Here is a 14,621-nt window from a genome sequence, read left to right on the forward strand (position 1 = left end):
GCTGTTCCACTGATTTACACAGTAGATTTACTGTGATTTACACAGCTCCTTGGGCTGTACACTATTCAGCCTGTGAAATGAGTTGTGTATAGGGCCTCAGCGAGCAGTGGACACTTAACGCTACTTTAAAAGCAAGGAATTATGGGTATGGTCGCGTCCAGCCTCTTTGGAGTTTCATCCACATGAGGGACCTAAAGTCATGAAGATTCTGAAGGCTCTGTTTACCTTACAGAGGTTGGGGTCACCTTAACTGCTTTCTCCTGGTCAGTGCCTTGATGTCACGTTTCAAACCCTTCCTCCTTCGCCCTCTTGCCCCGTCACTGGCCTCATATGTATGGGAAGCACACGAGATGTCAACCTTACTCAATAATAATACAGGTGGATTAGGAGATAAAAGATGACTTTAACCAAATTTTAACTCTGTGCCCTGGTGGTGTTGAAGGTGAGCAGGCGGGCCCGGCGCTGTAATCCAAGCTTTTGTTGTCGTCCAAACACAGACATTAAATGTGATAAGATGCTGGTTGGATAGTGACACAGTGCGACTGGTTCTCTGCACATACCAAGTCGCTGTATCTACTATCAATATTATGGGTGAGACCTGAATGCATCAACCTGTCGGAAGTATGTGTGTGTGTGTTCGTGAGAGAATTCGAGTGTGCATGTGCATTTCTGTGTGTGTGCAATACATGCAATAGTCCCACCCATCATCAGGCAGCATACATCCACACACGTGCAGCTGTAAAGAGGTGGTGTGTATAAAGTCACACTTTTCGGCCATTCTGGGGTCACTTGTCGTCGGTGTCGGCTTTGGCAATTACCTGCAGGAGGTAAGTGTCATTTTTATTTTGCTTATGTAAAAAAATTTAAATAGCATAAATATATGAAAATAATAAAATTAGGAATCTGCTCTATTATTAATATTGTCTAATGGTCAGTTCTGCAGTAGGATGGCGAAGACCTGATATAGTCTTCAATCTTAGTCTTTTTTATTAACAATATGTATCAAAGTAAGACCAAAGATTGCAGTTTAATAATAATTAATAATGGGGGACAACTTAGGAGGAAATTTAAACTTTATTTCAGTGTATAGTAATACGTCTATTGAGGCTCTCAGCCATCTACATCAGGAGGTAACGCACAAGTCATAAGAAGCGAATGAGCCTGAGGTGCAAAACAAGTCTTCTCTGCAGGTCCAGGTCCAACGTGTAGGTGTGTTTTATTTAATAATGAATATAATGTATTCTTTTATATTATTTAATTGTAATGATGCAACTTCAAGGGACTTAAAAGCAGGTCTGACTTGTGTGTGTGTGATTGCAGCAGACAGAAAAACACACAGAAATTTTGCAAGATGTAAGAAGCAGATTTTAGAAGGAATTTTGTGTTTTGTGCAAAAATAAATAATTATGTTCCCTCATGCATATTAATCAAAACAAGACAATACTCTCAGTTACATACACACTTAAAACATCTATTAATACTTAGTTTTATTCAGCGTGTGTGTTAGATGCATAAATAGTTACAAAACAACAGACATGCACTTTACAGAAAGACAGATTTGCAACGCACTTACTCATACATAATATAATATACCTTTAAAAACATGCACATTTGTATAGGATCCATATTTGCACACACACAAACACACATGTATGGAGTGTAGACAGTGTCTATCAGTCTGATCTGAATCTCCCAACCCTTCGCTCAGCTGTGTTTTGGAAATAAATCTCCCTGTTATGACTGACGGTGTCAGCGTGTCGGTCCAATCTGAGATAAAATGGACACTCTGAGGATAACTTACATAAGACTGCACACATGCACCAACCACAACCTGAACCCTTATAAAAAACAATATTCACTCATTCATTCGGTCTCTCTACAACACACAGGAAAGATATTATCACTGTTACTGGTAAAACTGAGTAATTTGTAACTGGGTCCATTGTGTTTGTTCTCCAGCTGCGTGGAACATTGACACCAACCCCGGTGCAGAGTTTCAGGTGAGGGGAAGACACACACACACACACACACACACACACACACACACACACACACACACACACACACACACACACACACACACACACACACACACACACACACAAGCACGTATTCCCCACTCCAGGCACACGAGTTGTGTTGACACTCCAAACATGCCCGGGACAAACCATCATCCATGTCCTCACCGGATATCGCAGTGGCCCAGATCCTTGAGCCCGCTGGCTGTTGAGCCAGGACAACCACCATGTTTACCTCATAGACATTCAGTGTCACCTGGACCTCACCTCTACACGTTCGCCTCATCCACATCCACTTTGATGCTGCCAAAAGATGGCAGGAGGGATAGTGGCTCCTGTTGTGGAAAACAACACCCAAAATATCATCTTTGTTTGTGTATCGTAGTGAAGCACGAACGTGTTGTTTTATCCGATCGCCCCTGCACAGAGGATTCCTCTGTAGAACGAGTCTCTTTGTAGAAGTTTGACCCTCAGCTGAAAGTTCCCGACGTGGTTCAGTGAAGTCTGTTTAAAATCCAGTCGCTTTTCAAAACTTACATTTACCAGAAACCTTTTTTCTATTTAAACAGGCTCATTATTATTATTGAGTGTTATAAGTGAATCATACAATTAATAGATTATACCAGTAGATGATCAGCTCAGCATTACATCTGAATATTGATAATAGTGGGAAAGATGTAATATTTATTTTATATGACCTAAAAACTATGTTTGTAGTTTTTCAAGACTGTTGGAAAATAAGACTTTATTTCAATTTCAGTTAAATTTACTAAATTAATGTAAAAAACGTTTTGGATTTCCACGTTGCCTCAGACTTAAAGTAAAAATGAAAAAAAAAAAATTCAAATAACTGTTCCCACATTTCACTCACGGTGACAAACAATCGCACCACCGCAAGTTTAGAGAGTTCATTATATGCGTTCCCTTATTTTCAGTGCTGTATTTAATGTTACAACGTTCATTGTCCATAATTGCATAACTGTTTACTAAACAGAGGTGCTAATCTTTGCTGCTGCACACTTTTGTGATGTCCACTCTCATGTTTCCGATCCACTTCAAGTGCAAACATGTACAGATGGAATCAGAGAACTATAGTGAAAAAGTTAAATCTATCACTGTTCTAGTTAGTTAGTTTAACAGTTTGCTTTTTGAACCTCCACACCAGTAAGAAAGAGAGGCGGTGCTCACGAGCTCTTCGCCCATCCCAGAACACAATTTGAGAGTTGGAAATGGGTGAATTCTCTGACCTTTAAGCTGTTCTGATGTGAGGTGAAACTTGTATTCATCCTCTTCGACCTCTCTGTCTCTCTGTGCCCCCCCGTGAAGCCAAAGGAGCCAATGACGGACCAGAAGCAGGAGACCTACTGGCAGGAGACGGGCCGATGGGCGGGCTACGAGGAGACCTTCGACCCTCAGTCCGGGGCGTGGGCGTCCCCGCACATCTCCTACCTTACCTTCAAGAGCCTCATCCAGCTGAGACGCACCATGAACACGGGTCAGTGAAGGAACTCGGTCAACACTCGTGGTTCTTTTTCATTAATAATGAATCGTTATCATTACCAGTTGAATCACTGGTGCATCAATAATCAAATACGATGTTACTTGGTAATTGTGTTTTAATGTCATGTGCTGATTCTAACACTAATAGCAACACTAAATGTGAAGGTTAAATATTGACGACTTAGATATAGATTAAAAGTTGTAATTTTCAGTGTATAGTGTTTGTAGGTCTTTATGAATTTGTTTAGAAAAAATAGCATCAGATTTTCATGTCAGTGCTCTCTTGCCTGCGTCCTCCTTCTCTGACTGTATGACAACATGGGAATCGGACCCTTAAAATGCCATCCCTAGCCTCTCACCCCTCTCCAACTCTTTCCTTCGTCAAGGCGTGACAATCTTCGACTGCGAAGAGCGGACCCTGGCCACCATCGCCGAGAAGATGCTGAACGAAATGGTTAACAAGAAGGAGATCAGGCCTGGCGACCGGGAGGGCGTGCTGAAGGCTCTGCTCCAAAACCGCAGGTATCCTCCAGGAGACATCACCCGACAGTGACTCAAAACACAAATGACCCACATTTAGGCTTTTAGCTGATGTTGTTTTCCGAAGCTGAGAGGGGGGGGACGTGTCAGTAACTCGCCCGGAGAAAGTAGAACAGAGCATGTAGCTATTTTGGAGGTCCAACTTGTAATTATGGTCTGTAGCCACCAAACCAGCCTGACTGTCAGTGCTGCACTGAGCTCCCACTTAGCACCAGCTCACTGTGTCCAACAAGAATACATGTCGTCACTGAATATCATAAAGGCATTTAGTAAAATGTTGACAACACAATATGGGAAAGGCAAACTCACAAAGGTGACACTATAAATCATGACTTTTCATTCGCTCCCCTCTTAAACTGCAGGTTACTTTGTCAAATAGGTGAAACAGATTTGAAGAACAAGTCTCATGTCAGTCATCGAAAGATGTAGATTCACCAGCTGCTGTTACATCATCACCTTCAGTGTTGTCAGCCATTCAGTCTCCAGCCTGACATAAAACTCAGCCAATGACTCATGTGGATTTCTCCCCTCAGCCAATCAGACGACCCAGAAAGCCAGGCGCTGACTGATAGGTTGGATCTGCAGAGGTTCTCAGTCAAGGACAGAGTGAGTTCCCTCATGTGATCAAGTTGCTGATATCTCCATCTAGAATCATGACAATGATGAGATGATGGTAAAAAAGTGGCTCCTGCCATTTTAGGTGTTAGGATCATTTTCAGGAAAGAGCTCTACTTTAAAAATGTAGGAATTGGAAAGTCTGGTGGTGGCTCATTATAATCTGTCCACACTGTGTTTCTGTAGAAGGATGAATCTGACCGGGATGAGGTCTCTTTGGTGCTAGTAGGTGAGCCACTCTTTCCATTATTCATTAAAGATAAATAGCGTGTGTGTGTTTCTATTTGTGTTTTTATAAGCAGATTTGAATGTATGTGTAATTGTTTGTCAAATGTACTGACTCTCTTCGAACCAGGAGCCTTGGACTTTCTGGAGAAGCCCACAGTCACGTTTGTGCGTCTGAAGGAGGCGCTGGTGCTCGACTCGGCCTTGGAGGCCCGGGGGCCAGTACGCTTCATCTTTGTTCTGGTCGGCCCAAACAAGACGGACATGGACTACCACGAGACGGGCCGTGCTATGGCCGCACTGATGGCCGACAAGGTGAGTGAGCGGATCTTTTTGTGTTAACGTTAACTAAACACACACAGTAAAATAAATGTTGACTTTTAAACTCTTCTCTCCACCTCAGGTGTTCAATCAAGCGGCATTGAAGGCAAAGAGCGCCCGGGAGCTGACGGACACCGTGGCCGACTTCATGGACTGCAGCATCGTCATCCCACCCACCGAGATCCAGAACGAAGCCATGCTCAGCTCCATCATCAGCTTTCAGAAGAAGCTGCTTCAGGGCCGGCTCCAGGCCCCCAAGTCCATTCTCCCTCTGGACTCCAAAGCTCGCAGGGGTGCTTCCCACCAGAACACAACCCTACCAGAACACAAACCTACCATATCCAACCTGGACGACACATAAACAATTATTTGCTGGAATAGTTTTAATATAAATGTCCATTATTGCCATTAGATTGTAATTGTTTCCCCACAGTTTCCATCGCTAGCGGGTCTTCTCGCTCAGAAGACCCCCTGTCCCGTACGGGTCGCCCATTTGGAGGGATGATTCGAGACATAAAGAGACGCTACCGGTACTACAAGAGTGACATCACAGATGCTCTCAACTCCCAGGTCCTTGCTGCCATCATTTTCATCTATTTTGCCGCCCTGTCTCCAGCCATCACCTTTGGAGGGCTACTGGGTGTGTGTGTGTGTGTGTGTGTGTGTGTGTGTGTGTGTTTATATTTGTATTCAACATGTATTGTCGTTGTGGACCCATGTAATTACTCTTTGCCGTCATCTCTTCCACTTCAGCTGATAAGGTGGACAATATGATGGGCGTTCCGGAGCTCCTCATCTCCACCAGCATCCAGGGGATCATCTTCTGCTTTGTTGCTGCTCAGCCCGTCCTGGTCATCGGCTTCTCTGGTCCTTTATTAGTGTTTGAGGAGGCCTTCTACGCTGTACGTTACAACACTGTGACTAACTCATTAAAATGTGCAAACTTTGGAAATTGTCATAGTGATCAATCATCAACGCATCCCCACTTTGCTTCATTCAGTTCTGCAAGTCCCAGGACATCGAGTACATCGTGGGGCGAGTGTGGGTCGGAGTTTGGCTGGTCATCATCGTGGTGATCATTGTGGCCTTTGAGGGCAGCTTCCTGGTGCGATACATCTCACGCTTCACCCAGGAAATCTTCTCCATCCTCATCTCCCTCATCTTCATCTATGAAACTTTTGCCAAGCTGGCGAGGGTAAACCATCCGCGTCCATTTCACACGTTTCATCTGTCCAAACGAAATCACACACGATTCAGCTTCTAATCCTTCTTCATCTTTTCTCTCCCGACTTCTCTCCAGATCTATAAGGCACATCCGCTCATTCTGAATTACGATCATTTGAATTCGACTGTGGAAAACCCCTGGCACCCAAAGGTGGAAGAGACCGTCATCTTTGACAATGCTACCGGCAATACGACTGTCCTCATCCAAACCATTAAGCCGTCTTACCCCAACACAGCTCTGCTCTCCATGTGCCTCATGTTAGGATGTTTCTTTATTGCTTTTTTCCTGCGGCAGTTTAAAAACGGGACATTTCTTCCCGGGAAAGTGAGTTTGCTATGATTGTGAATTTAAATTGAATTTTACTCTAATCTAATGTTGTTGTTGTTGTTGTTGTTTTTCTGCCACTTATGACCAGATGTCTTTCTCTATTATAACGTTCCTCATCTCTGCATTCCAGGTGAGGCGTCTGATTGGTGACTTTGGAGTCCCTATCGCCATTTTCCTCATGATTGTCGTGGACTACAACATCGACGATACCTACACTCAGGTTGGGCCAAGCTTTTCCACTTCATGGTCTGAATTTGTGCACAATATTAACCAGTGGCTTTTTCTGCACAGAAACTAGTGGTTCCAAAAGGTCTGATGGTGTCTAATCCGGCCAAAAGAGGCTGGCTCATTAACCCCTTCGGAGAGCACCAGCCCTTCCCTGTGTGGGTGATGTTTGCGTGCTGCGTCCCGGCCTTGCTCGTCTTCATCCTCATCTTTCTTGAGACTCAGATCACCACGTGAGTGATTCAAATATCAATCGCACCGAATACATGCTCAGAAAATGTGACTTTTCCTGCCTCTCACCACAAGCTTGACTTAAATGTGACATCTGTTAACAGTTTGATTGTGAGTAAACCTGAGAGGAAGATGGTCAAGGGCTCCGGGTTCCACTTTGACTTGTTGCTTCTAGTTGGCATGGGAGGGCTCTGTGCGATATTCGGCGTGCCGTGGCTCAGCGCCGCCACGGTGCGGTCCGTCACGCACGCCAATGCCCTCACCGTCATGAGCAAAGGACCAAAGCCTGTGATAGAGAAAGCGATGGAGCAGAGGATCAGTGGCATTGTGGTGGCTTTGCTGATCGGTAGGTGCATTTTAATCCTTCAAAATAAACGTTTGTCCTACAGATGCTTGTTTAGATTTGACAATGAGAATATAAGAATGTCATTAAAAGTTAGTAGATTATCCTTTATCTACAAGTCTCTTTGTATTAAGGTTTGTCTATTCTGATGGAGCCGATCCTGAAGATGATCCCCATGTCGGCCTTGTTTGGGATCTTCCTCTACATGGGAGTCACGTCGCTGAATGGCATCCAGCTGTGGGATCGTATCCTGCTTCTGCTCATCCCGAAGAAATACCACCCGGATGAGCCCTACGCCACCAGAGTAAGAGTCCTGTAACAACATGATGATTATGGTCCCAACAGTAAAAAGGATAACCCGGTTTGATGCTCACAATGGCATTAGAACATCAAATAGAGTTATTAGAATTCATCCTCAGGAGACAACGAATGTTCTCATTAACTGTGCCAATCCGTGCGACAGCTGTTAAGATATTTCACTGTGAAACTCACAAACAACATGGTGGCAACAGAGGAAACAAATTATCTCACCCAAGCCGTTAGAATTTATCCTCTGGGGAACATGAATGCTCTAAAACAGTCTTGTGCATCTCCATGTCTGCTGCCTTGTTCATGTATCTAATGTTTTTTTTTATCTTGGACACAGGTGAGCACGGGGCGAATGCACTTGTTCACAGCCATCCAGCTAGTGTGCCTTGCACTGCTCTGGATCGTGAAGTCCAGTCCAGTTTCCCTCGCACTTCCCTTCATACTCATCCTCACCATCCCTCTACGCATGTTTATGACTGGGCGTCTCTTCACCGAAGTGGAAATGAAATGTGTAAGTTGTGTCTCTGCATTCTAAAAACTTAACTGATGAGCCTGAATGTTTATGTGGAATATGTGTGTGTAGTAAAGTATCTTCTGCCTGTATCCCAACGCCCTGATTCGTCTGTACTTGTTGTGTTTCAGTTGGACGCTGATGACGCCAAGGTGATGTTCGAGGAGGAGCCGGGACAGGACGTATACTGTGAATCTCAAATGCCACTGTAGACGTCTTCCATGTCTGCTACCAGAAATCTTTTATTTTAACAAAAATATATTTATTTTATTTACAGTTCAGATTATATAGTATCCACAATCTATGAGCAAAAACATGTTTTTTTAATTGAAAAATGCAGCTATAGTTACCCAGGTAGTGTCAGTATGGAAGACAATGGTATATTTCTGAGAAACTGTCAAATGTTCCTTTAGAGTTTTCATTAGTCTCTCAAGTGAAATATTTGCATCGCATGTGGTTTGGTTTTTAAGTGCCTTATACACCACTGAAGCTGGAAATATTTGTATGATATTGAAATCTTTGATATATTGAAAATTGATACATTTCACATGAAGGTTTAGGGCAAGGCAGTCATACTTGAAATTAAATAAATGTAAGTCATGTCAGCACAAAGATTGGTGAGACATCTTGCAATATTAATGCCAAAATCGTGTGTTTTCTCAGGCAATTGCACATTGAATGTCCAAACTCTGAATGCATTACAAGCTAAAACATGGAAGTATTTATATTTCATTAACACTAAATGACAACACCACTGTATGGAAACACAAAGAAAGAGAAAATGTCGAATTTTGTGTGTGTTGATGAAAATGTACATGTTGCTATTTTCTTGCAATCTCTCTATAAATGAAAAAATTAAAATTAAAAACTACCTCCAAAAAGACCCATCTTTGTGTATTATAGATTAATTTATTCATTTTCATTTGTTCGCAAAACACTTTAAATCATTTATGTTTCCTATATTTGTAATTTTTCAGTATCAAGATGATGCCATGCCATTATTCTACACACTCCGGCTCAGTAGGTGGCGCCTCTCACCGAAATGTTCCGTTTGCCAACAATAACCGGGACGAAGAAAAATAAGCGTGAGCTCATTGGCTGTTAGCTGCCTTTTTCCTGGTGACGCACCCCCTTTCCTCGTCTCTGATTGGTAGCTCTCACAGCAGGGACCCTCCTACCAGAAATATAACCAACTTTTTAAATAAAACAAAAACACGCTCGAAGCACCTTCACGGTGGTTTTATGCAAAATACATGAATGATTCCACGTGGGTTTTCCTGCCAGAGAGCGTAACGGTAACAGGGGAGTTTAGTGAACGTCTTGATTCCCTTCAGGTCGTAGTTTACTCGTCGGTGACTGAACTTAGCTAGCTAGGCTGGCTAACTCTGAACCTCTGCACCAGAAACACGTGTTATTGGGAAAATGAACGCAGAAACATCTGGTTGGTATAATTAAATAAACCTGTAAACATCTTCACAGCATCACACAGACCACGCAACTGAGTCAACAGTGGCTCTGGACTTGGATTCATTCATGTTCGTCTCCATTCTTGTGTCTCTGCTGACTTCAGGTTGGACCATGGAGAACATCCAGAGGCTGTTTGTAGAAATGAAAAGCGGGATCCCCAGGACCTACGCTACGTGCTCTTACGCGAAGGGACTGAAGCACGTAGACTGGAACAAGGTGGCGTTCGCTCCTTTCTCTGCGGAAGACTGCGAGCGAAAGTGGAGACTTCTTATGAAGAAGGTGACTCGGGTTTATATCAACATGTCAGTCAAGAGCTGCTCTGGAGCTTTCTATCATGTTACATAATAAACTCAAACTCATTTCCTAGTGTACAATAGCTTTTCTTTGAGGATTGGATTAATTTGTTGTCACTCAACATGAACATTATCGTGAACTTTATATTAGAGTCTGCCTGGGCTCTGGGATCAGCCTCATTTCTTTGTGATTAAAATTATTACATCACATTGTTTCTCCTAATATTCTACTTTACCAGATCCCAACTGGGCTCAATCTCATGTTCATGGAACCAGTTTGAGACGACCTTTTATATGTGACATTACAATTAGAGATGTTCTATATCCTTTTTCACCTTCTGATTCCGATACCTGGCCTTTGCTGAACCCAGGCAACAATCATGGGGATGTTTTACTTGTTGGACTTTCCAGCATGAAATTTTGCCAAATTGCTATCATTTCAGCTAGCTCTGGCTAAAGCTACACTACCAGAAACCCTAAAACATAATTGGTCAGTGATAGAGAGGCAACACGCGTTATACGTTATAACTTCAATAGAGTGTAATAATCTTGCTGTTGTCTCTCAGATGCGCAAACAGCGGTCCCTCGCAGAGCTCATTGTTGAAGCTGAAGATGTCCTGTCAGACCCTGTCCTGAACAGTAAGGTGAGAGCAGCACGATGGAGCTCTTTAAAAGGAAATAAAATGGCTCTGTGCAAGGTTATATTTTCATTTATTAGACAATGACACTGATAGATGTGTAGGAGTAAGATGTTGTTATTGCAGTCAGAAAGGCTGCCAGCCATGAAAAAGAAAAGAAAAATTAACAGTGACTGTTTTTGCTGCAGATCCATCCAGACTACCCAACTAGACCCCCCACTTCATGTGTCTTGTTTTATGAGGAGAACTGGGTCAGAATTAAAGAACAGCACCCAGAGCTGAGTCACGCTGAGGTAGTGGCGGCAACGGGCAAGGCGTACAGAGAGCTCCCAGATAGCAAAAAGGTACTTTCAGTGGGGGGCTACTGCGGAAACATTCACATTCAGTGTTGCTTTAACCGTTTAACATTAAGTACTGACCTTAATGCAAATCACAGGCTCTATATTTGAAGAAATACCAGCTTGCTCACCACAAATACAGGGAAAAGACAAAGGAGTTCAGGTAGGAAATGAACACACTTACAATACAGTGTTACAATACACTATGTGATTTGAACTGGAAGGCTCCCACTGTAAACTCACTGTTTTGCTAATTCTTTGTCTTTCAGGGAAACGCATCTCAAGCTTTCAGATATTGTGGACACGAGTAAGCAGGTGACTGTAGATGTAAGTGATCCAAGTCACATGAGGCAGTTCTCTTTGTGAACTGCGGTGAGCTGTTTGTATTGTTTCTGCTTCAACTTCTTACAAGGTTCTAAATCTCACTTGTGTTAAACTTATGTGTGACTTGTCAACAGGGTGAAGATGCAGAAGGTCTGCCGCCCAGGCCTCCTATGTAAGCCACACACAAGTTAATTAAATTTTTTTTTTTTTTAATTCACTAATTCACATTTAACGCACCAAATCGCGCACACTCCTAATTATCATTCCCACTAAACATGCCTGATTTTTTTCTTCATCAAAATCCACAAATTATTCTCTGGTAAATCACCCATGACGAGCCATGGGTGAAACATGTTTGTTGTGTGTGTCATCACAGCACTGTCGATACATGTGTTGTACCCAAATGCCTCAATTGAACAGAATACAGGCCACTCCCATTCAGTTTAAATAGGCCGGTCATGTTTGAAGCGCACCCTCTTCATACCCCACCTGACAAAGAGAGAGAGAGGATGCATCACAATTTGTGCCTGGTCGAGGACAAACACAATGGATTTAATTTAGTCTTGCTTCCTTTGGACTTTATTATTCTTCTTAATCACCTTTTTGTTACTTTTCTATTTTCCTGTGAATGTGTATCTTTAGAAATGGCTATAAGATATTCTGCAAAGAGCAACTGGGGTCCATGGCTGGGGTCCCTAGTAGAGACTATATGAAGGTGTGGTCCCAACGTTGGCGGGACTTGACTAAGAGTCAGAAGAAAGAGTTCTCTGAACACTGCTCCGAGGTATGAACACACACACATGCAGAGGTTCATATAGGTGGAAAACAAACTGCTGTGCCACAATTTTCTGATATCAAGATCAGCATTGTTGATTTGAGTATTCTGTTCAATCTTAATGCAGTACTTGGTTGATTTCTTTCAGATGAAGAAAACCTATACAATCAAGCTGCATAAATATATAAAGGTGAGTAATTTATAAATTTTAAGATGCAGCTTCCAACTTACTCTGATGGACTTTTTGTAACGTTGCTGTTTACCCCTCTCAGAACATGGATGAGGAGGAACAGGAGAGGATCCTAACCGACAATGCCAGGTACATATCTAAAGAGGTGAGAGGTTATTTTGTTGTAATGACGATTAAGCCTTTTTCTCTTTGCCTCATTATAACATCGGTTTAGACTCAGTGTTGATGGTTTTTGTGCTCTTCACTTGTGGAAACTACATTGGATCAATCTTCTCTTCTAAGGTTGATATGAAAAGTGTCGAGTCCAAGGTGACATCTCGGTGAGCAACTTCAGACAACGGTTACGTCACTGGATTCATTACAACCTGCAACAAAATTAATTCTTCAGTTGTCTGTTATCAGCGGGCTTCACAAGAAGAAACGCCAAAAAGAGAAAGCACTAGGAGACAGTAGAGGATATTCAAAGGACCTGCAGAAGTGGTTTAAGGTATACAGAATACATTTTCCATATTATATATCCAAATCAAATATTTTTTCATCTCAGCACGTTTGTTGTTTATTTTTCTTTAAATTGTGTCACATTTTACATTCTGCAGACATTGACGGCAGCAGACCAAGAGGAATATCAGGCATCGAACCCAAAGGTATGTATTTTAGTAGCTATTTCTTTTTCTGTAATAATTTTTCTGTGACCGTTTCTCTCAAATTCACAATAAACTGTACATGTACCTGTCTTTGCAGAAATGTCGATACGTCAATGTCAAAAGATCGTCAGTAAGTTGCATTGTTAATACATCTTTCTTGAAGTTGCTCTTCTAAACTGAAGTAAATATATTTTACTTAGTGAAGTCATAAATTACCATGTGAGTTATATAATATATAATTCATAGAATAAATATATATTGTATATGCTGCACTCAGGATTGAAAAGCTCTCTTCTCAGTCTACATGTATTCTCTCACAGGATTCAGAAGATGAAGACATTGAGGACAGCAGCAGTGATGAAGAAGAGGTCTATCTAGACTGCAATGAGGTTTGAAAACTAAATCATAGTTGTATGTTTTGTATTCAGTTTTGCAGCTGTGCATCCAGATGTTATAAAATATCAACTCTTGATCCACAGGATATGGGGGAAGCAGAGGAGGGTGACATCACGTTTGATATGTATTAGATGGTGAGATGGACAGCAGAGATCTCACCAACAATCACATTAAGTCCAGAGCCGGATTCTGGATTTGATCATATTGACAGGGACCTCAGTGACAGACTTGGACCTGCATAACTAAATGATGTAACTGTGGTTTACGTGGTGTGTATTCCCAAATTAATTTGTACATATTATGAGAGAGCAAATCAGTTTTTTTATAATCTGCCATAGCAATCATGTCAGTGTGTGGGGTTTCCTCCAGGTCATGTGAGTGTGAATGGTTAATCGGCCCCTTTGATGGATGTGCAGCCTCTCCAGGCTGTACACCCCCCCCTCCTCGCCCAGTGTCAGTCAGGATCGGCTCCAGCAACCCTACGACCTTTCAAGGACACACAGCATAGATAATGTATGGATGCCATAGAAATGCTGTTTACGAGTGGAAAACATGTGGACTCTAGAGGAGCCTGTAGTCCATTTCCTCAGGGATCCCAGGATAATGGATCTAGCCCCTTTAAAGGAACATAATGTATCTGTGAACAAATGAATTCCACTTGATTGTATCATTAGTCAGCTTATTTTCTATATCTGCTGTTAAAATCAGATATAGAAAATATTCACCTGTCTGAATAATGGGATTATTGAAACGAAATATATAATGTATGTATAAAAATGAAAAATATTTCATCATCAAACATTAGTTATTTATGTGAAAAAGCCTTGCTCATTGTGGTATCTGTCAACAAATGCAAAAAAAAAACCATTTCCAATAAACTTTTTTATATACTGGGTGTCTATTTTTTACTGTGGCCTTTGTTAAAGTGGGAATATTATCATCATTGGTATAAACACCATCATATCTGTTAGTATCACATTATTCCTTCTAGTATACCAACAAGATGGAGATGCTCACTTTTAAATCTCTGGATGGAACCGCTCCCAAATACATAAACACACAAAACTGTTATTCACAAGTGCCTAAGTTATTTTATAAGGTCATACCATTACATACATTTTTATCGTATATAGAGTATTAGTAGTATTTTTCCCCTTTTAAAGTTA

At 41.9% G+C, this 14,621-nt stretch overlaps 2 protein-coding genes across 3 annotated transcripts; both read left to right on the forward strand.

Moving 5' to 3' along the window:
* Positions 1-551: 551 nt before the first annotated feature.
* slc4a1b (solute carrier family 4 member 1b (Diego blood group)) lies at positions 552-9,273 on the forward strand. Its single transcript, XM_053413102.1, has 18 exons — positions 552-827; positions 1,960-2,000; positions 3,345-3,513; positions 3,905-4,040; positions 4,592-4,664; positions 4,860-4,902; positions 5,029-5,213; positions 5,302-5,512; positions 5,653-5,859; positions 5,973-6,121; positions 6,220-6,414; positions 6,520-6,768; positions 6,902-6,991; positions 7,063-7,229; positions 7,332-7,573; positions 7,705-7,874; positions 8,217-8,390; positions 8,522-9,273. The coding sequence occupies exons 3-18, from the start codon at positions 3,357-3,359 to the stop codon at positions 8,600-8,602; spliced, it is 2,529 nt and encodes an 842-aa protein (XP_053269077.1). The 5' UTR covers positions 552-827; positions 1,960-2,000; positions 3,345-3,356; the 3' UTR covers positions 8,603-9,273.
* A 274-nt stretch (positions 9,274-9,547) lies between these two features.
* Positions 9,548-14,345, forward strand: LOC128426292 (nucleolar transcription factor 1). Of its 2 annotated transcripts, XR_008333251.1 has the most exons (17): positions 9,548-9,831; positions 9,961-10,136; positions 10,717-10,794; positions 10,977-11,132; positions 11,225-11,289; positions 11,396-11,453; positions 11,585-11,622; positions 12,093-12,234; positions 12,374-12,415; positions 12,498-12,560; positions 12,698-12,735; positions 12,818-12,902; positions 13,012-13,059; positions 13,157-13,189; positions 13,380-13,448; positions 13,539-13,724; positions 13,825-14,345. XR_008333251.1 is itself a non-coding variant. In XM_053413106.1 (16 exons), the coding sequence occupies exons 1-16, from the start codon at positions 9,813-9,815 to the stop codon at positions 13,584-13,586; spliced, it is 1,158 nt and encodes a 385-aa protein (XP_053269081.1). In that variant the 5' UTR covers positions 9,548-9,812; the 3' UTR covers positions 13,587-14,345. The 2 variants fall into 2 exon arrangements, 1 of the variants encoding a protein (XP_053269081.1); XM_053413106.1 differs by having other exon boundaries at positions 13,539-14,345.
* The last annotated feature ends 276 nt before the right edge of the window (positions 14,346-14,621 follow it).

The sequence above is a fragment of the Pleuronectes platessa genome, chromosome 21 (assembly GCF_947347685.1).
Source record: "Pleuronectes platessa chromosome 21, fPlePla1.1, whole genome shotgun sequence".
Classification (NCBI taxonomy): Eukaryota; Metazoa; Chordata; class Actinopteri; order Pleuronectiformes; family Pleuronectidae; genus Pleuronectes; species Pleuronectes platessa.